Genomic DNA, 22,829 nt, shown 5'->3' on the forward strand with positions numbered 1-22,829 from the left:
GTACTTCATATTTTCCAAAGCCTTCCAGTGGGCCAGATTGGAGTTTTTGCTGAGCTGATTCTGGCCCTGGACTTTGTTTGACACCCCTGCCATATATAATATATTTATTAAGAGCTGAATTAAAGCAGTGTTATTTGCATGCATGCATCTGTCATGGAGCACTGAGATTCATTACAAACCTGAAAGACCTCACCCACCACTGTGTGTTGCACCCTCGGGTTAGATGAATGGGTCTAAACAGTATATAAAGGGACACAGGGGAGGTTCTGATCATAAACAAGACACAAAAAGGCAGATAATCTACACAATTTAAAACCTGCGCATCAGACGATCTGCATTCCCTTTAAAATTCATTCCAGAACCAGAACTTGGAAATCATGACCTGGTTCACCTCCCTCTTCACCTCCTTCCCCCAGCTGATCCCTGTACAGTATGTGCCACCAACAGGCTCCACCCTCCCAGCTAATCAGGATCAGCAGCCATGAATGAGACGCAGCAAGAGAGTCTCGAGAGCCCTGTTACTGTCCCAGACATCAGACTGTGAGAGGGCTGCAAGCCACCTGCAGGAGGCTGCGACCACAACGCAACCAGAAGAGCAGAAGTCTGTTGGAAAAATCTAAGAAAACGACAGGAGCAGAGAAAACTACTTAATTCTCCAGTTTCTTCTCCAGCCCTTCTTCAGCCATCCTGTTAATTTTGGGCAGAAGACAACAGAGGATAGAAGAGAAGAATAGTGGATCTTATGAATTGTGCTGAGAGGTAAGTGGGGCAGACGAACATGGGTCGAGGCCTGAGGGCTTTTTAGGCCAGAGGGCCGCTGCTCTGCTATTGCTTTAGACCAAAGCCTCTTATTGCTCACTTCGTCCTGTGCCAGCACTTAAAGCAGCCATTGTGTTTCCCTCAAAATAAATAAATCTGGCTGCACTGTGTATTTATTCCATGAAGTCTGGATGGTTTCTTCTAAATTAGATTAGAGATCACCTCTTGTCACATAGGAACGTTTTTAAGTGTCTCTTTGAGAGCAAAAACCAATGAAAGCGGCACAGAGGAACATCATTCATGCATTACAGCAGGTTAGAGAGGAGCAGTGAATACAAACGTCAAACGCTGAGAGCTTTTCAAACTCAATTATGGCAGCAGGAGGTTCTCCCATTGAAGAAGCTGAAACTAGAGAACGGCATTTTTAATTTGATAATCCCCAAACTTATTAATTGATTGTTTCAGCTCTTTACTCAAGGTGCTCCTTTTCTAGCACATTTTGGATGGTTTTCAACCACAAGTGTAGATATTCTGAGTTGGGGGGGATTTAACAGCTGTTTCAGAGCTCAATAATTTAATTTTTATGCAAAATCAAGGTGGGATACGTGAGGAAAACACCAAGAAGTTGCAAAGTTGAACCAGCGAGTCTGCCTGTGATCCAAGAGAGCAAACATATCTAACACTATTATATGAAAAAAAATAATTTTTTATTAGCAAACCAAAGGGTTGGGCCTTTACAACTTCATTGTAAAGAGTTTAAATAGCTTTAGATTTAGGTCAGTTTAAATATGAAGTTAGAAGACCAGCGGCAGACGGGTGACCTCTAGGGTGAACCGTACCTGTCACCCTGTGACCCAACGGTGGGTTGGATTGGGCCATGCTTGAATGCATTACCACATAAATCATATACAACACACATGAGCCTTCTCAGAGATTGCAGTCTTTAGAGAACTATATGATTGCTGTTTGTCAAATTGGCACCAATGTACACAGTTTAATAAATTTTATTGGCTCACCATATGTTTGACATATAAAAGGTAGATCCTAGAAGTAGGGAAACAGCTGAGTAAAAAGTACCTTTAGATGTTGCTGACGTGCCCCTTTTGAGTATTTTTATTGACTTTTGAGGTTCTCCTATGTTGTGTTTTGCAGACACTGAAGCCCTTGACCTCATGGAAATGAGTCTCCTGAACTCTCTTGATCAATGATGAACGTTGCGTGCCCCTGTGCGCCGGAGCCTGTGAATCCCTGCCATGTGAGTCACAGCGGACGCATGTGCTGTGCAAACACTTGTTCGAATAGCATTAGAGGCCACATACACAGATTAGCAGCTGGGGACTTAAAGATTTCTCTCAGCCGTTACATGAAAATCTCAGACCAGAGTGACTCTGGGTCTCGTAAGAAGAAGAGGTTGAAGAAATAGTTGTTAGGCAGAAAAATAGCAGGAAAGTTAATGTTATGTGCAATTTCTATTAGTAAACTTTTTTAGATTTTGGCAAGTGGAAAAAAAAAGAGAAAAAATTCCCCAGTGACAGCTGATTATAAGACTAAGACACAAACAACACCTGGCAGGTGCTTAATTATTCAATCAAGATCTGTCAGCCTTTTGTGGCCTATCAGCCGGTTTGTAGCCTCATTAACTACGACGCTAATGTTGGTTTTCTATTCAGTGCCCTGATTTCATGCAGATTAGAATATCTCAACATTGGCATTGAATTTTTAAGCGTTTTCCTCTGAAGCCACAAACATGAGCTTCGTGTTTTTAGTTTTAGTTAAATATCCTAGCATCTATCAGCAAGGCTGTGGGAAGGTGGGATGCCACAGTACTCCCTATCACAAAAGGCAGACATCACAGGACGGTCAAACGCTCCCAAATATAGACAACAAAACTTATAAACAAAAAAACCCACATCTTTATTGGGGCAAGAGTCCAAAACTCCAGACTGCAGATGAGGGGAAAACTCACCGGCAGATAAAAAGCTCAGACAGTCAGTGTTACAGAATAAGAACACAAGCAGTTTGAGGGTTTAATTATACAAAAGGGAAGATGGGAAACATCAGGGGAACACAGCTGAAGGTAATCATGGAAGAGAAGTCGAGGGACTATCAAAAAGAAAAGTCAAGAACAAACTCGGCAGAAAATGTATAATAATAAACAAAAGAACAGATAAGAGCGTTTACATTTTTTTATACACTATTGCTGATGTCATTTATTTAAGAAGTAGTGATTTTGTTTTTCACCAGCATCATGGTGAAATGATGTTATCCAGTAGTAACCAGTAGTTAAAAATGGTGCATTTTTTAAAATGAGCGATCAGCGGAGATCTATCACAACCCATTAGAGTAATACAAAAACATGATTTTTTTTAAATTTTTTTAGCACATTAAGTAGCTTCATCCCTTTGAAAACTCTTAGAATTGTCACACGATGCATGATAGACACACCTTTCCCCAATGATTGTTATACGCTATGCAACTTCGGCTTTTGATCTGGTAAAATATATCAACAATGAGGGTTGTTTTATGCTTTGTTTTGTTTGTTTCTTAAGAGACTGTAGTTTCAAGACTGGCCTACTTTTTAATGGTTTCATGATCAATTTTCTCACCTGTTTATGAGCCTAATGTTTGCAGGTTGAACAGTTTGCAGACAAAGTTAGGGAAGGACTGCTGAGATGGTTTGGACATGTACAGAGTTGGGAGAGTGGATATGTCGGTCAAAGGATGGATTTATGGATGTAGTGAAGGAGCACATGCAGAGGGTTTGTGTGAGGCAGGGGTGAGGTGGAGGTAGATGATCTGCTGTGGTGACCCCAACAGGGAGCAAATGAAAGAAGAAGAATTTAATGATACGGATTTAAGTGGTGTTGTAAAATTTCTTGTACTCTTGTGAACAAAATCTGTTGAACTACTAAAGTATTTCATACACCTGGCTGACCTCTAAGCTCCACAGCACTTTTATCTTCTCTTTTATTTCTCCCTATAAATGATTTAGGTTCTACTTTAGGAACTTTTTGTACTTATTTTTTCCCTCCTATTTTCAGTATTACCCCAATATATCAGTATTATGTCTCGCTCATAAATATGTTCAGGTTCTGGTGAATTGAGACAACTTTTGCGCTGTTTCTGCACAGAAATTCAAAGTCAGGCAGTTTCTTTACATGATGTTGCCTATCCTTTGCTGCTATCAGAATAAATGGGGATTACCTCCAACAGATCACATTGTGTCACAGCATCCTCTTCATAAGCAGCTCAATGCAAAAGCGTGTCAGTTATATAGGTTACTGTGATAATGGTTTGGATCCTTTATTATATTATTACTTTTTTATTAAACAAGGTAGTGTTAGTAAGCAGGCAAAAAATATTGAATTATATATTGCTTTTTACACCCAGGAATTGCAAAGTACATTAAACAATCTAAAGCAGCATTTTGAAAAGAAAACAGGACATAAAAGTTCACAAAATTTGATGTACAAGTCTTTTGGAGTAAAGTTACAATAGAACACAGAAAATAAAATTGGTGGTTAATATTTGTGCAAGAGTTGAAAACCTGAAAAGTAAATGTCATAAAAGCAGGACTGCTGCAAACACTTGATTAAATTGTCAGAGTAAACAGGGATGTCTTTCGCTGCCTTTTCACAGATCAACCTCAGAGGTTTTAGAAACGTAAGCGGAAAACTAAACTAAAAACTAAAACTGAGTGAGGAAAATATTTTAGCGAACTGGAATATTAGTAAAAACATAAACAGTGTGTGTACTTACAAAATTTAAATAACATAAAAATACACAAGAAATTTATTTGGTTTCTTTATTTTTTTTGTCAACATATGTCAACAGAAATCAGCCTGTTAATGCTTTTAGTAGTGTATAAGTAGCTTTAAATGTTGTATAACTTCAGGTATTTCACAGGAAAGGAAACAAATTAATCTGGGAGTAATTTAAGTACTCTTTCATTTTAAGGTAATTTTGCAGTAAAACAAACAATTTCTTCATCTTACATTGTAAATACACTGCATTTTTCAGGACAGTTGAATAATAGAACATCCGTCACGCACAATAACATAATGAATACTAAATAAAGATGTAAAAAAAAAAAAATAAAAATGGGGAAATAGTGTTTGTTCTTCTGCAAAAATAACATGAAATTCCATGTGCATTACTTAAAACAACTTGCACAGTACTTACATTTACATAACAGTCTAGTAAGTTCCTTTTTCCTGTAAAAACTTCACTAAGGACCCCTTTATTCTAGTTTGCCTACTTTTCAGGAGATATAATCACATGTAACTTCAAATAAAATGCATTGAAATTCATCTGATTACAGTGGGATTACGCCCTTAGTTGCTGGCTGTATTATAAAGTGAGACAAATTTTTACAATGGAAGAGTCACCTTCTCCATGACATTACATCATAGTTTTTCCAAATGTACCTTTGCATTACTTACTGTACCTTATTTATTTTCTTTTTATTGTTTAATTGTATTTATATCTTTACTAAGTCCCGTTCCTGTTTTTTATTACATTTTTTCTCTTTCACTCTTAAAAAAGAGAGAAAATGTGTTTGAATAAATACTTATAATTAAAATAAAATTTAAATAAAAACTAGTGGAAAAATGTGAGGCCACGATGACTCCAGTCCACATTGTAAAGTCAGGTGGAGAGCTAAGTGTCTGTGTTTGGGACGGTTGCCAGATTGGCACCCTGTGGTTCTGGATTAGAAGCTCTGTCTTGGTCTAAGCTGAACATATTGTGACTGGTAATTACTTGTATATCAACTCTATTGCCCTTCAGTAGCTTCACTTCACCACATGAAGCTTATTTTTTATGTGAATATAATCAGACTTTAATACAGTTTTCTTTGCGGTCTAAATAAATGTTAATAGATTTATTAGTGCTCCAATGGGTATTTAGTAGATTTAGCCCCTCCCCCGTGACATGGTTTATCTTCATCACTCACATCCTCTGGGTCATTGTGTTTCTTCTCTGGCCACACAGGCTATTTATATTACTAACGTGTTTGTTTTTCCTCAGAATGAATTAGCAGAGAAGCAGTCATCTTAGTTTTATTTCTCCATTCGCCCACCTCATTCATCCTGCCTTTATTAATTCAAACCAATCTATTTGTTTTCTAACAGCTCCAAACCTCGCCTTGTTTAATTACCTTGTGTCACTCATACTCTAGTAGTTTTTCTGTGTGTGCTATAGTCAGTACAAAATACAAACCTTTAAAGACTAACAATTCCTCTTCTATAGTTCCTTAAACAAAAAGGCCACTTTAAACACGTATCCCACTATATGTAACAGCCACATCACCTTTAATATAAATGAGTACAAAAACAGTAAGACAGCCTCATGTGGAAGGAAAATCATAGCTGCAACAACTATGCCTCGTACTTAAGCGATGGGATTATCCCCAGGAATCCCAGTAAGCCTTTAACAGCCCCTATCAGACCCTTTAAACTCTGCACCCGCCCCCTGTTTCCTTCACTGGTTGAACCACAGGACTGTGTGTCTCGGCTCTGAAAGGACTGATGGTGATCAGACTTTTTGTTCACCTCCTCATATTAGATCTCAGACCTCTTACGGCTCCTAAAACCCATCACGAACTATAACACGTCTCTGATCTAGTTTATTTAAGTGTGCAATATGAAATGTGTCTGGTGTACACAGTCTCTGCAACTTTTATAGTGATTTTTATGGCACACAGCTCTACCACAAATGCAGTCCATTGCCCTTTGAGATCAGTGGAGCTTTTTGAAGCTATAGACTGACATGTTTTCATTAGGAATGAGTGGAGGCTCAAACAAAGCTAAAACAGAGTCTACAATTCAACATGAATCTAAAAGAATGATAATAATGATAATACTGCTCTGTATTGGTGGGAGTTAGCCAAAAATGTTCACCATAACAGCTTTGTAGGTGATAAGAAGCCTAATGTTTGTGTCAGGACAGCTTAGATTTGCTCCTAAATGCTCCAAAAATAAATGAACGCAGTCATAACTTCAATCTTACGCACCTGTAAAAATACTGTAGATGGTTTGTAATAAATTGGGGTTGATGATGGCAGCACAGGCTGACAACAATATAAACTTAGATATCTTTTGTGTACATTGCTAATGCTGACATACTCTCGTGTTGGCAACTGTTAGTCTTCAAAAATCATCCATGTTTCAGCTCGTTTCAGACTGGGGGAAGCAGCAAATCAAAGGAAAGCTGGCTTAAAATGAGAGGAAGTGCCTATTTTGAGTAGAGTTAATAGTATAGAGGTGGAAAAAAGCATAATATATCATAATGAATTAAAAGTAGACGTTGTTTTTTCTTGGTCTCAACCCCACGTGGCAAAGAACATGAAAAACTTGTGTATCCTGTTTTTTCCCCCCTCATCTGTTCTCTCATCTCGTTATCCAAAAAAACCTGTTGAACAGTCTTTGTTTTGGTGACTTTCCCTCAAACTGTGTGTATAAAAATGTGTAATTCATACATACGAAGTAGATGCAGTCTGTTGTCTCAAAGTTAATGTGATGTCTGTGACTGGTTTCATTTTAGAGCCCTCATATGGTGACTTCTGATGACCTGGAATCAACACGAGGCTGAACCATGGTCATTCTGCAACAGGTGGGTCCTGTACCAAATGGTTCTGAATGTCTTCCAACCTCTTTGTCCTGTCCGTGTATTAAAAGTAAGTTCTTAAGTTCGTTTCTGTACAAACGTTCTGTGGGAATTATGGATGGACATTAATGTAAAAAGTCAGGTAATATTTTTTCCTTTGCTGATATTTATTATTTTTAAACTTAGGTGGAGTTTCTGTTGGTGTCCATGTTGTAATGGGACCTGGTTAGACATTGACATCAGCAGTTTATTTGTTGTAGCAGAGAGGCACAGATTTTACTTTGAAGGAAATGAGTCTCAGTTTCTGGTTTGTATCACACTTTTTGCAGTTTCCCTACCTCTCTGCGAGTATTTGGAGAGTATTTGCACCCAAGTTGATAACAAAAAATATATTGGAGAACAAAGCAATTACAAGGAACTTTTCAATGCATTACTCGCCAAAAGATTTTTACGTAGCGACCAGTGGACCAGTGTTTTTACCAGTGGAGAAAATTTTTTTTGCATGGATCCATAAGTCAAAAGTTTGGGTTACTATCTCAAAATTTTGAGAAAATAATTTGAAATTTCAAGTTATTTCATATCAGATGCTTTAATTGTCTGAGGTCTAAGTCTTCTTAGATGCTGACTCTACCATAATATTATTTTTTAGAGAAAGGCTAAACAGACTAGTGTTTTTAATTCTTTTTGTTTGTCATTGATTTTATTTTTTGTCTAATCGCAGAGACTCAGGAGAAGTTATTTTTGCTGAGAGTTAGAGTTGAGGTTAGGGTGATCACGCTTCAGTGCATTTGTATTATGATGGTTTCTTTTGATTTTCCACTGAGGTACAGAGCTTTCCCTAATGACTTAAGCCTCTGCCATAACCACAAACTTGATACACAGTATTCTGTGTTTGATTATTTAAGAAGGGAAAATTAAACTCAATTTTGTAAGGGCTCAGAAGTCAGTAGGTGAATATCTGAGCACAACAGCACTTTTTTACTGTCTGTCTGAAGGATCATTTGGGATTTATTGAAGGAGGGCGGAAGGTTACTGAACTCGTTCATTTTCTTCTTCCATATTATTATTATGAGAGGCCATAATCGTTACATCAACCTTGCCAGTGCCTCTGTTCATAAAAGATCGGCTTAAAATCCAGATTGTGGCTCTACTACTTTAACACAAAAAGCATAGTTTAGGTCTCTTTAGCATCAACTCATGCAAGTAGGTCAGTTTAACCTGACATTTTAGTGTCTTATGGGAATGTTTGTTTGTTATGGTGGGCCAGCCAGCAGGTTTAATGATTTTAAATTAAATTAAAATGTAAAAAGAAACAACCGAAAATCAAATTGTGAGCAAGAATGATTTATTCAGCATGAGCTCCACAGTCCTGACACACTAAATATAGAAAAAGCTGGGCAGTTACCTCATATCAGACCATCAATAGTTTCCCTTTCAATAACTAGATGCCAGTGCCTTTCTCCCCCGAGAGTCCTGCAGGGCACGACTCAGACACTCCTGCACCGTTTCAATCTCAGCTCAGAGCCACGGCTATGAATCTCATTCGAGTGGGAGACATCTGGATGTTGTTAAATGGAAGCAAAAATAGCATCTTTAAGGTCACAGTCTAGACTGTGGGGATGAACGCTGAGCATCGTGCTGCAGTGTTATGATGAGGTTTATACCAGCTCCCCTTCTGATTTACATCTAAATGACACCTCGTGTTTGTCATTCATTGGCAAAACACAAAATGACCTCTGTGCTGACACGTCTAAGATGATAAATGCACTTTTTAGGGTCGGCTGTGTTCATCTCCAGGGGGCTTGCTTTTCATAGTATGTCTAATGGCACAGTCAGTGCCATGATTGGTTGACTGTTTTGTAGATTTTTAATACCTCCTGTAGCAACCTGCTCAGTCATGGTTTTTGCTAAGTGTTGGTTCCACCTCAGGAAAATTAAGCCTTATTTGTTGTTACGTAGGGTTACCTAAGTCTCAGTGTTACATCATGGCCTTCCTGGTGGATGTGGTCAAGTTTAAATCCTTTTTTCAGGCTAAATCCTCAAAAATGTAACTAGTTGGCAGCTGAAAAACTGGGTAACTGGGTGTGTGGTGCAACTGATATTTCCTGGTTATCCAACATGTATATTCAAATAGTTGAATGCAGACAAGGAGACCATAACAAATGTCACGTACAGCTAAGGCACATGCAGCTCATCAGGTTTTGCAGCTGTTACGGGGAAAACCTGATGTTTTCTGCTCAAATTTCAAAATAACATCTAGGAATAAAAAGAGTTAAAGTATAAGTATGAGATAAGAAATTATATGATTACAAACAGTTGACATCTTTGGTTACAGAATTTTTTTAACAAGTGCTCTGAACTTCCCCAGGGAGATAAAAAAAATCATTCAGCTTCAGTTTACTCTGATATTATGATGTTATTCTATTACTTCCTGCAGTCTTTAACTAAAGTTTTGTAATCCAGGGGGACTATGTGTGGCTGGATCTTAAAACGGGCCGGGAGTTTGACGTCCCCGTGGGAGCCGTGGTCAAACTGTGCGACTCTGGACAGATCCAGGTTCTGGATGATGAAGGCCGGGTAAGTTTGCAGAAAAGCAGGAAGGACCTGAAAGCAGTACTCCAAGGTAGACTACATAAACAAGAGAAACTAGAATTTAGGTTTTTCAAATATGAAAACAAGGGAGACTGCGTAGATACTGTGATAAGGACTGAAAGTGGACTGACGCTATATACACACCTATATACACACACAGAGCGAGGACTTGATGACAGGATACGACAAAAACCAGAGAACACAAGTAATAAGAACTAAAGGCCAAAAACAGAGGAAAAAAATCTGAAATTTATAAACTAAGAGCTCTAAACGCACAAGCTTAGATTCTAAATAAATCACGAATAGTTAACAATAGACCTGAATTCAGAGTCCAAAACTCAGACTGTGTTTTGCTGTTGCACACTTGTATTGTATTAGACCATTAAACCTAATCTGCGTCCAATAATATGTAATGCTTTTCATGATCATGGGTTTTAAATGGTTTGAACTTTTTTGAGTATTTGCTTCATTCTTAGTTCACTTATTACTTTCGTTTTTCTTCATGTGTTCCCTTAGTATTTTGAGCCCTTGTTTCTTAGTTCGAGCTTCTGTTTGTATTAGAGTTTGATCCATCAGTTTCTCGCTTCATGTTCAGTGTTTCTATTTAGTTTATGTTTTACTTAGTCTCCCATGCATTGTCTCTAGTTTCTGTCATTTAACTTAATTGTGTTCAGTTGTGTTTAGTTCCCCTCCTGTTTCCACTTACCTCCTTGTGTCATGTGTATTTTTAGACTTAGTTTGCCTGTGTTCTTTGTTACGTTGTACTGTGTTCTGATCTCTTGTTTCTAGTGTGTTCCCGATATGGTTTCCTTTGGCTTTTGAACTTTGTTTTGTCTTTTTTTAAGTTTTTTTTTGTTTTGTTTTTTGTTTTTCATTCCCCGTCTAAACACCACTGTACCCTCAATCTGTTTATATGACAGGTACCGTAGAGATTTTTTTGTCCTTTTAAAATGACACAAAACTGCCAATTAATTCTTTCCGTCAAAGAAGGATGAGTCAGTGTGACTTCATGTGGCTTTTGAGGCCTTTGTTCCTCTAATCTGCTTCCTCATTCCTCACCAATGCAGGAGCACTGGATTTCCCCTCAAAATGCCACCAACATCAAACCCATGCACCCAACCTCCATACATGGGGTGGAGGACATGATCCGTCTGGGTGACCTCAATGAAGCTGGCATCCTCCGTAACCTGCTAATCCGCTATAATGAATGCGTCATCTACGTAAGTTTCCCTTTGTGGCACCAACGCAGCTGCATTTACGATCGCCTGAGGTGCAATTAGTTTCTGTAACTTCCAGGCCTTTTACTCGCGTGTTCAGCAAAGCAGTAACCACTGGCTTTGGCCCAGTTAAGGTCTTATTCAGGTTAATCTGTTTACTTGTATCTTAAGCGCCCAGCAACAGCAGCATTTACTTGTTGCTATAAATAAAACAGAACGTCCCTTCCTTGCTGTTTGACCGGAGGTTCACCGATAGAAACAGGCATTTGTACTTGTAAAACACCCAATCTTAGAAATGCTAGTAAGTCAAAGTTAAGACCACTAAATAGGAATAATAGAGACATTATTTTTATAATCATCTCATATATTTTGGAGAGCATAAAATTTTGTTTTATACCATGTCAGTAGTGTTTGATTCACATATTTTGTCCCTGAGTTTTTGATCTATCTCATGTTTAAAACATCGACTTTCGTCTGTCTTTGGGTATCTGCAGACGTATACAGGCTCAATACTGGTAGCAGTCAACCCTTACCAGCTGCTGCCCATCTATACTCCAGACCAGATCCGCCTCTACACCAATAAGAAGATCGGCGAGATGCCGCCGCACATATTCGCCATCGCAGACAACTGTTACTTCAACATGCAGCGGAACAACAAGGACCAGTGCTGCATCATCAGGTTTGTGCTTGATCATTTCATAAGAACTCAAAGTGATGGACGTGCGCCATTTCTAAACAGGAAAAACTCTGCAGTTAATCTGCAAGCCTCTGTTGGTTAAAAAGGCTGGTCATAGTTAGTATCCTTTGTGTGCTGCTGCTGTTTGAATAGTTTATTTGTAATGAAATCATCATGTTTATTGCATGACTGTGTCACTGTTTTCTTTATGAGGCAGCGGTGAGTCTGGAGCTGGGAAGACTGAGAGCACAAAGCTGATTCTGCAGTTCCTCGCTGCCATCAGCGGGCAGCACTCCTGGATAGAGCAGCAAGTCCTAGAAGCCACGCCTATCCTCGAAGGTAAGCATTAAACTCCAAAAAAGATCACCTTCAGTCCACGAATGGACAGTGAACATGGAAGAAAGTGTCATGGGTCACCTTCATCGTCTGGTTTGTCAATTTCTTCAGCTTTCGGCAATGCCAAGACAATTCGAAATGACAACTCCAGTCGCTTTGGGAAGTACATAGATATCCACTTCAACAAGCGAGGGGCCATTGAAGGAGCCAAAATAGAGCAGTACCTGCTGGAGAAGTCCCGCGTGTGTCGACAGGTGAGAAACCAGATCCAGATTAAATATGTTAAATCTTTCACAACTCCAACCACAATTAGTCAACATTTGTAGACAGATGGATGGTAAGCAATGATCTAGACCTGAGAATGCAGTTTGGGATGGGCCTGAGTGAAGATTGATGGCTGCTCCTGGGTAGAGGTTATCTGACAGCGAGTCTAGCAGTTTAGCAGTTGTGATCCTGCTTTTGAACCTTAGATAAATACAGTTTAATATTTTTTTACAAAATCAAAAGTCTGACATCAATGACAGACATACAGTCTCAAGTTTATATGATGACTGCTTTTACTACTAAAATAAATGAAACATTAGCCAAATAATAAACAAATAGAGAAGATATTGTGCACATATTTGCAATAAATATTGAAGAATTAAATTATTAATTTAACTAAAACTGCAAGACGTTGGATGGTGATTTTGTTTGTTTGGGTTTGTGATTATTTTCAATTTATTTAAATTCAGTTTTATTAATATAGCTCCAAAGCACAGCAACCGTTGCCTAAGTTGTTGTAAGGTAGTAAGATAAAGACCCTACGATAGTAGAAAGAAAACACAAACAATCAGACAATCAGAAAAACTCCCTTTTAACAGGAGGGAGTCTCACCTGTCTTAATGTTTCACTAGTTTGTGATTTATTATTTGTTTATACAGCAGCTGCCTCCACTTTGGTGCTCACAGGAGTTGTTATATTTAATGGTAAATGGTAAATGGCCTGTATTTGTATAGCACTTTTACTAGTCCTGCCTAGGGACCCCAAAGCGCTTTACACACCCAATCATCCACCCATTCACACACACATTCACACACTGGTGGAGGCAAGCTACAATCAAACTCTTCACAGCTGAATCAAAGTGTGTAATTAGTCATTTATGTATCATTAATTAAACAGGGGCAGATGAACCATTCAGTCTCCCTGCATATGTGGACATATTACATACAAAAAAAATAAATACTGGTCCAAGATTAATAATATATACTCTTTATGATACGTAAACAGTATCACGTAGATGCTGCTTACATGTGCATAGCATATTGTGTGTCGGACATACAGGGTTTGCTTCTTTCTTGCTCCTGCAGGCTCCAGATGAGAGAAACTACCATATTTTCTACTGCATGTTGAAGGGCATGGCTCCTGAAATGAAGTCAAAGCTGGGCCTGGGCCTTGCCACAGACTACTCCTACCTCACTATGGTGAGTCTCGCCAGTTAATTACTCATTTTTAGTGATAAAAATGAGTAATTAAGAAATCGATGTACCCATCATACAGCTGAGTTTAGCACTTTGAACATCACTGTGTTGTTTGTTTATAACAGGGTGGACTACTGCAGTGCTCTGCTATCTGCTCTATTAAAAATGTTTTTAATTAACCTCAGTATATTTCAAACCTCTACAGTCTGAGTGTTTACTGGGCCTGGAAGGAGAGAACACACTGGTGCCTTTCAGCTTACATGTTGCTTTTAAAATCACTCTCTTGTCTTTAAAGCTCTTTATGTTCTTGCTCCAGTATGTAGTGCACCCTCTCTGGTCCTCCACAACCAAAGGATTAACAAAGTGTTATTTTAGTAAAAGAAAAAATTACCAATCATAATAAAGTATGTCTCAATTAATGCATGAGGTTACAATAAAAACAGTGAGTGGAAAAAGACTGTGCCCTTGTGTCCTGATGGTAAAATGAAGCTAAAGTACAGAAACATAAATGGTGCAGTAAATGTGCACAAAGCTTCAGGGATCATAAGTAATATAATAATAATGTAAAGTTAATTTACCGTTTCCGATAAAGAGCAGCACGTAGCTGCTTCCCAGAGCATTTCACTCAGAGCTGTCAGGTGAAACCCATTAAGCCACATTGCAGTTACCTGGAGCCGCTGGCCTGGTTCTGCTCATAAACAGCAGACCTGAACTTGGATTTCTTTTATATCACAGGGTAGCTGCACAAAGTGTGACGGTCGTAACGACCTGAGTGATTATTCCAGCATCCTGTCAGCCATGAAGGTTCTCATGTTTACCGAGACGGAAACCTGGGAGATTTCCAAGCTTCTGGCTGCCATCCTGCATATGGGAAACCTGCGATTCGAGGGTGCGTGAATACACAAATCTGAAGCATCAATCAGAAAATTTGCAAACTTTACAAACCAGTGAAGAAAACGATGTTCTGTCTTGCTTCCCTCAGCTCGTACCTATGATAATTTGGACGCCTGTGTGGTTGTGAGATCTCCTGACCTGGTGACCGCTGCGTCGCTTATGGAGGTCTGTAATTGTTCTCACACACATGATTGACACACAACCATTTTACTGTTCTTCCTTAGAAAAGAGAGGCTTTAAATCTTTTTCAAATTGATATCTGGCAGTTTTTTTGGTGATGCTTTTGTTGGTCGTTGTGAACCGTAGGTGGAGCCTAAAGATGTGATGGTGTGTTTGACGACACGAACCCTCATCACACGTGGTGAAAGTGTTGTCACCCCTCTAAGTGTGGAGCAAGGCCTGGATGTCAGGGACGCCTTTGTTAAGGTACCGATTCTGTCCTGTTTTAGAGGTAATACACGTAATCACCGAGTCTTTCACAGATCATGTTGTGATTGTCCTCCAGACAATCCAACTTCTTCTTTCTACGAGTCTGTCTTTCTGCAGACACACTCTACAGCTATAGCTGGTAACAGAGTCCTTGACTTACTCTCCAGGAGATCTGCTGTGAGCTAAAGAGCCAATTTAGCCATTACCTGCAAGTTGGAGAGCTCGTTCATGTACAACTATGCAAGACTCACTTATTCTGCAGAGCAGGCGAGAATTTAAGACCCTAGATAATATTACAAGGCATGGACATTTGTTATCACTGTCATAATGGTTTTATGGAGCTTGGTTAGGAGAGCCTGGACAGGTGCGATGCACACACAGACCTGGAAGGTGCTGGCTTACCTTAAAATGTGTCCCTCCACTTACCCCCCTATGCTGGTGGATGGGACACTGCTTGTTATTTCTACACCTTTGGTGGTAATTGTGTAACATTTTCCCATTCCTAATAACTATGAAGTATTTATGTTGGAGTGAAGTCTGGGAAAGGGTCTGTGGGAAAATATTTTTGGGAGTCTCCGAACCTTAATGACGTTAATGACGTTGCCGTACAACGAAGCCAATGATGGTGATGAAGAATCACACTTAGGAGGCGGTGAGTGAGTCTGCTTCAGCAAAGTTCATGAATTCTGTCATCCAGGGGATCTACGGGAGGTTGTTTATCTGGATAGTGGATAAGATTAATGCTGCCATATTCCGACCTCCTTCCTGCGAGAGTACCATCATCCGAAGATCCATCGGTTTGCTGGACATCTTTGGCTTTGAGAACTTTATCGTCAACAGGTGAGAAGTTGTGTAAAAGAGTGTTTTTGTAGATCATTTATGCTACTTTATTAGTTTAACGCTGTCATCTTTTTTTTCCACTGTAGTTTTGAGCAGCTGTGCATCAACTTCGCCAACGAGAACTTGCAGCAATTCTTTGTCCGCCACGTCTTTAAACTGGAGCAGGAAGAATACAACCTGGAGGACATCAGCTGGCAGCACATTGAGTTCACAGACAACCAGGATGCATTGGACATGATCGCCAACAAACCCATGAACATCATCTCCCTCATAGATGAAGAGAGCAAGTTTCCCAAGGTGCAACAGATATTTAGTAGATACTTGTAAAGATAAGTCTTACTGAATTTGGCTTTGATTGATGTGCGTTTTTTTATTTTTTTCAGGGAACTGATGCTACGATGCTGTATAAGCTCAACTCTCAGCACAAGCTCAACTCCAACTACATTCCTCCTAAAAACTGCTACGAAACCCAGTTTGGTATCCAGCACTTTGCAGGAGTGGTACATTACGAGACCAGAGGTACGTCCCTGTTCATCAGATTTTTTCTGTTTGTGTTGGTTTGTCTGATTTAAACTTATATTGAAGCAATGGTTTTTATTCTCTCACTGATACGTTTAAAAATGCCAGCAGGAATCGGCTGTACTGAACAGACCAGTCACAAAAGTTGCATAGACCTGACGTGTAGTTACATTTCTAGGGAGGTGCACATCAGGTTACAACGTTGATTTCCCGCTGAAGCATAAATTTCCAGTAACTCCAGACCCTAATTTGGCCTTTGAAGGTTGTTTTTCCGAGTCTTTCAATCAAGTGGGTGAAATAAACATTCTATCAAAAGGTCATTCAGAAAAGTTAGCAGCAGGCACACTGAGAGGATATTGATTCTGAAATCAACCTGTCCTGACAGGATTTTTCTTGTTTCCTCAAAACAAATGTGTTCTTCCCGAGTTATTACTTTTAAAAGGTCAGTAGGGAAAGTTACCAGCAGGCACATTAAGATGATATTGATTAAAAAATAACTTGAAGAAGTTTTTTCTGAGGAAGCACAGACAGTTCGGATGAGGGTCTCATGGAGGGTGTTTGGCTACAGCAGTCTTAACAGATGCTTCATCACATCTGACCAGAGCTCTCCCCTCTCAGGCTCTTACAGCTGCTGGAGAAACTAATCATTATCACATACTCTGAGCTGGTCCAAAAATGAACACTTTGTTTCACAAGATTCACTCGGAATTACATTAAAGAGGATATTAAGGATAAATATCGGTTTCAATCAGAAATTCTTCATCTGCAAAAATCAAAGCAAGAATTTAGAGTTTAGATGCCAGAAGAATAGTTACAAAGAAATCATTTAAGCCAGATGTTCCGGTCTTAAGGGAAGCGATTCACTCATCAGGCATCGTTTTGATGCTGGGAGTCGGCTCTGGTTGCCTGGTAACCATCTAACATGTCTACCAACTTGTCATAAGTTAATGTCATATCCTTCACACTCATTGGTAGTTGAGAAAAGTTTAAAAGGGCATCCACACAGGAAGTGACTAGCAGCAATGTAGCGTCCAGAGTAGGGATGGGTATCGTTTAGGTTTTATCCGATACTGGTGCCAAACCGGTACTTTTGAAACGGTGCCGGTGCTTAAACGGTGCTCGAACCGGTGCTTAAAGAATGGAAAACACAAACTTGTCCAAAAACCTCTTATGTTTAGCTGTTTGTTTGTAAAAAAATAACAATGTTAGCCTTTTCTGCAGCTATAGGTCATATATGGTATCACTCTTGGCTGGAAGCAGTGCTTAAACAATGGAAAAAACACATACTTTGTCCAAAAACCTCTCATTTTTAGCTGTTTTCCACTTTTTCTTTGGTAATTTTAGCCTTATTGGCCAGAGTGAAGGGAGTATCTGCCATCAAACAAGAAGACAGCCGCATGTAACTACGATGGTGTTTGCTAGTTCACCTTATGTGCATTATTTTAATAACGTGATTAGCCTACTCAACATAAATTACACACGAACAACATTAAGCTACTGACCCAGAGAAGAACGGCTGCTGCTGCCATCATCATCCGTCATCATTTCTGCTACACTGGCAGGGCTAGGGGCCAGGACTCTACTCTTCGGGTTCTTGGGGGGATGTTACTAACTCCGGTTCTGATAACAGGCACCACACCGGCAGTAGATGTGCCGGTGTGAGGTCTCACAGCAAGCTATCAAATACGGCGCATTTCTCGGCTTAAAAAAAACCTGCTATGCGTCACCAGGTGTTTCATCAGATTCGAGGTGTTACCTCCTTTGCACAGTATCAGCTTAAAGCACTTGTTGCAGGCTGCTGAGTTTGCATCTTTTGCTGTGAAGTACAGCCAGAATTTTGACCGCTTCGCCTTGGGCATTTTTAAGCTGTAGTTCTGCTCTAAAAGAACGTACATACCTGGGCCCGCCTACTATCCTTGGAAAGGTAAAATGATTGGCTAGAATCCAAAGTGTATGACATCTCAGGAAAAAAAGCACTGAAATGTGCGCTGCTTTTTGGTCTGGTTACTACCGTTTATGTCAGAACCGGTGCCAACAATGGCAGGGCTACAGACGAAAGGTAAAAGCAGCATTACCTTAGAGGGGTTTACCTCTGACAAACATCTGGCAGACAGTCTTAACAGTTTTTACCTTCGTTTTGAGAACTATGATTGTTCTAGGCAGACCAGCACACTGAGGGAAAAGACCATCACTCCCCCATCTACTTGTATTGATGAGACAGGGGTAGCTAATCTTTTTAGACATACCAAAAGCAAGAGTCCTGGACCTGACAACATCTGTGGACAGGTACTGAGAACTTGTGCTGATCAGCTGAGTGGGATTTTTCACTATATCTTCTCACTTTCTTTAGAGCTACAGACAGTACCTAAAATTTGGAAACATGCTGTCATTGTTCCTGTTGCTAAGGGCAGTTCTCCTAAGGCACTGAATGATTTTAGGCCTGTGGCTCTGACTTCTTTAGTGATGAAGACATTTGAGAAGATAATTAAGAAGGAGATTTTAATGCATGTTGAACACCATCTTGACCCCTTCCAGTTTGCCTATAGAGCAGGGAGAGGTGTGGAGGATGCTGTTGTCACACTCCTGCATCTCTTGTATAAGCATCTTGAGGCCCCCCACACCCATGCAAGACCCATGTTTATTTGTCCTGTGTGGCTGGTTCCGGTGTGGATTAACTATTTTTTTAATTTTAACCTCCTAGGACCTGGCGTCCACATATGTGGACATCCCATTTTGGGTTATTTAGACCAAAATACTCAATTTTGCTCCACTTACGAGGACATTATATGCTACTGTTCTATCGAAATTTTAAATGAATATCCTCATACGTGGCTCTCATTTTTCTTAGAAACAAAAATCAGGTAAAAAAAAATCTGGTAATTCTTTGTTTTTACATTCATTGGTTCCCAATATGCCCAAATATCAAAGAGAAATGAAAAATGCATGCCGTGGAAGAGTTCGGGTCCTAGGAGGTTAAGTTTAACAACTTAACCTCACTTTGTTTAATGTCTCTAAGCTACAACATGCAGACCAACTTTGAACAGAATTCACTAACATGTCGTTTCATCCTCAGGAAGATATCCCTTGGTTTGTTTGGAAATTGATGTGAATGCAAAACCTAAACTTCTCTTAAATACACGTATTGCAACTTGAGGTGACTGTTGTGATTTGGTGCTATATAAATAAAATTGAATTGAATATTGCTCATGCACGATACTGTGCTGCTGTATGAAGTTTAGCTTGTTCCTTTAAAATCATTGCATTCTCATTTAATCTGAAAAGGTCATTCAAGAAAGTTAGCAGTTGTCACACTTACAGAAGATATTGATTAAAACGTTTCAGTTCAATTTAGTGTTGAAAACATGACCAAAATATAGTGATTTTTTTTTGTAAATAAATTTCTGTGCAAAAATCAGTGCAGTAAAAATGTTGATTCAAATAAGATATAATCAGTCCACTGTCTTGCTTTTTCTCACTACGCCCTCCTTTCAGGCTTCCTGGAGAAAAACCGAGACAGCCTCCACACTGACATCATTCAGCTCGTCCACTCGTCCAAGAATAAGTTCATCAAGCAGATCTTCCAGGCTGATGTTGCCATGGTGAGACCAACAAATGCATTAAAATCATGACACTGTATGTTGTATCTTTTTTCTGTTTTTTTATTTGGTTATTTGGGTTGGTAAATAATCGATATTCACTTTATTTATTATTTTGGCTTTGAGCTGGAAGAAATTATTACTTTCTTGGATTAATTTTCACTACAAAGCTTATGAAGGCTTTTACAGCAGCGCACCTTCACGCCTCTCGAAGAGTTCAGCCTGACCGATTGTTTGTTCAGCTTGAGCTACAATGACAGAAAGAGAGCCTTTGGTCAAGAGGAGTAGGTAGAAGAAGTAAAAGACATTAAGCCTGAGCAGGTGCCTTTGTTTTACCCGGCCCCTGTCAGCAACATGAGACTGTGGCTTTCCATCACTCTCCCACTGCACAGATCTCCCACGATGTGCACATCTGCCACCCCCTGTCTTTGGTGTGGCTGCAGCTTTGCAGGGACTGTGAGTTGCCCTTGTGAGGCAAGCTTAAAGGTCCTAGCTCCCTACCTGATGACCCGATGTCCCACACCGCATCCACCTCTCTCTTTATTAATTTGTTTTAAAGATTTATAAATTGCATGATGTTTAAGCTTGTAAGTAATTAGATTAACCATGTACTTATGAAATTACAATATTGATCAAAATGATCATGAATATGTTTTTTTACCATAGCCGAGCAACCCTACTTTAACACATTGCATCATTTTCAGTTTCTTTCTGAAGCGTTTTAAATCTGTAGACCGGTGTTGTTAACATCGCGCGTGTCTTCTGCCTTCCTTCGGCTTCTCTCCTAATGACAAACACCTCCTCTCACTCTGCTCTCTTTTCTCTTTCCTCTTTCTTTTCCTCCTGAAATCAGTTTCTGTGTGGCTATCAGCAGCCCAGCACACCTGCTCCCAAGGTAATCACCAGCCTTTAGCCACATGTGGTCCCTCCAACCCCGTGTGTGTTCTCTTAAGCCAAGTCCAATTATCCATGACGTGCTTAGCAGCATCCCTCTGCTCCCTCTCAGCCCTTCTTTTTATTTCACAGGTGTGCCAAAAGCAGAGGGGAACATTGTGCTGATGAGGGGAAATTTGGCGTGAAGTTAATGAAAAATAAGCTTTCAAACTCTCTGACACAGTAGGCAGTTCTGCATACAGACGAAAACTCCTGCATGCTTTTAAAATGTTTAAATCTAATTGTGTTTTGGCTTTACTCACAGGATCACAGTGACAACTGGTGTCAGAGATTTTGTGTTGTCTCCTCTTTTAATTGTCCGTCGTGTGCAATAGAAATAACGTGAGAGCAATCTGTGTTTGCTTTGTGGATCTTAAGAGTTTGAAGCCACTGGTTATTTATGGTTGTAGGCGTTCAAAATTAAATTCCCATTTAGGGTGTTTTATATACCATTGTGATGTCCCATTACAGCAGCATCAATAGCATGTCTTTACCTGCAGTGCAAATATTCTGAAACTATCCGTTTTGTATGTGTTTGCGTTCGTAGGGCGTTGAGACGAGGAAGCGCTCCCCGACTCTGAGCAGTCAATTCAAACGATCTCTGGAGCTGCTGATGAGGACGCTCAGTGTGTGTCAGCCGTTCTTCGTTCGCTGTATAAAACCCAACGAACTTAAAAAACCCATGGTGAGCGTGATTTATTACTATGTATGCGCTTCTGTGTTGCGATGCCCCAGAGTACGGAGATATGTTCAGAGTAGGGTGACCATATTTTGATTTCCAAAAAAAGAGGACACTTAGCTCAGTCATGAAGAACTTGCTTAAAGAAACATATTTAACATATTTAAACGATGCCTTCTCTGTGTGGTTAATTAATTGTGAAATAAAATATGTCATATAGGCTTTTACAAGTCAACAAGTGCAAAACAAATAACTTAAAAACCTCTGGAATTAAATAATGGTACAGAAATAATGCCTCATCTGCATAAAAAGAATTACCAGTACTGGGTCGGTATGAGGGCTGGACTGGGACAAAAACTTGACCAGGGTATTTTGACTAGAGACCGGCCCACCAGGTATTATAGGAAAAGCCATAAAGCCTTTGAATGAAAACGAACACTGTTGTGACAGTGATGTACACGGTCTTGTTGGTATATGTATGATTTCTATACATTTTACATCAGATAAGAACTTTGTTTGTAAGATTCAGATAATTATTTTTTAAAAGCGAGACATTTTAAATGAGAATAAGAAAGAAAAGTATTTCCTTGTGCCCCCTTTCCCTGTTAATGCCCTACCTGCCCCCCTGGCAAAACTTTGCTAGACCCACCCCTGACACAGTTACCAGCTGTCAGCTACATAGAAAAGGATCCTGGTGTTATTTGTCTCTCTGAAACAGTTCATAACTTCCCTTCAACTCATTCATGTCACCTAAAAGGTAAACCTGTTTCTCCATCACCTGTTCAGCTCTGATGATTCAGTAAGGACATCTCCTGGTTTCATCTTCATGTTTCCCTCTCACCACATATCCAAACCGATATCATATCACTATCAGTAACATAGCACCCACCCAGCTGTATAGAAACTCCGTCATGCTAGCTAGCTCGTACGAGTTATTGTAACTGACTGTAAAATGTCAGCACAGCACGCTGTCAGTCCCATCTGTGAGCACAGAACAAGCGCTCACAAAGCAGCAGTTCAGGGATGACGTCACACACATGGGTCCTCTATCGGAATACAGGAAAACCCGGACATTTTTATCAATCTCGAAAATCCCCCCGGACAGAATGTGAAAAGTGGACATGTCCGGGGGAAAAGAGTTGGTCACCCTAGTTCAGAGTGTAGCCACGGCATAGCACCGCCCCTTTGTGAAAACAGACTTCCTCTGTTATATAGTAAAGTTTTCATACTGTTAGGCTACTAAAGTAGAATTTTTACTTATATATATAGTATATATTATATATAATATTATAA

At 39.6% G+C, this 22,829-nt stretch overlaps 1 protein-coding gene across 1 annotated transcript in view; it reads left to right on the forward strand.

Annotated features, from left to right (window-relative positions):
* Window positions 1–1,951: 1,951 nt before the first annotated feature.
* Window positions 1,952–22,829, forward strand: part of myo7ab (myosin VIIAb) — a 50,168-nt gene continuing 29,290 nt past the window's right edge. Inside the window, exons 1-16 of the mRNA XM_013908842.1 lie at window positions 1,952–2,014; window positions 7,303–7,371; window positions 9,829–9,942; window positions 11,025–11,177; window positions 11,669–11,853; window positions 12,068–12,189; window positions 12,298–12,440; window positions 13,536–13,649; window positions 14,382–14,535; window positions 14,629–14,705; window positions 14,847–14,966; window positions 15,667–15,809; window positions 15,896–16,106; window positions 16,193–16,328; window positions 19,821–19,927; window positions 21,405–21,542. Of these exons, the coding sequence (XP_013764296.1) occupies window positions 7,354–7,371; window positions 9,829–9,942; window positions 11,025–11,177; window positions 11,669–11,853; window positions 12,068–12,189; window positions 12,298–12,440; window positions 13,536–13,649; window positions 14,382–14,535; window positions 14,629–14,705; window positions 14,847–14,966; window positions 15,667–15,809; window positions 15,896–16,106; window positions 16,193–16,328; window positions 19,821–19,927; window positions 21,405–21,542 (1,935 nt within the window). The 5' untranslated portion in view covers window positions 1,952–2,014; window positions 7,303–7,353. The remainder of the gene's footprint in view (window positions 2,015–7,302; window positions 7,372–9,828; window positions 9,943–11,024; window positions 11,178–11,668; window positions 11,854–12,067; window positions 12,190–12,297; window positions 12,441–13,535; window positions 13,650–14,381; window positions 14,536–14,628; window positions 14,706–14,846; window positions 14,967–15,666; window positions 15,810–15,895; window positions 16,107–16,192; window positions 16,329–19,820; window positions 19,928–21,404; window positions 21,543–22,829) is intronic.

The sequence above is a fragment of the Pundamilia nyererei genome, unplaced genomic scaffold (assembly GCF_000239375.1).
Source record: "Pundamilia nyererei isolate P.nyererei 1_Seehausen unplaced genomic scaffold, PunNye1.0 scaffold00015, whole genome shotgun sequence".
In the NCBI taxonomy this organism is placed as follows: domain Eukaryota; kingdom Metazoa; phylum Chordata; class Actinopteri; order Cichliformes; family Cichlidae; genus Pundamilia; species Pundamilia nyererei.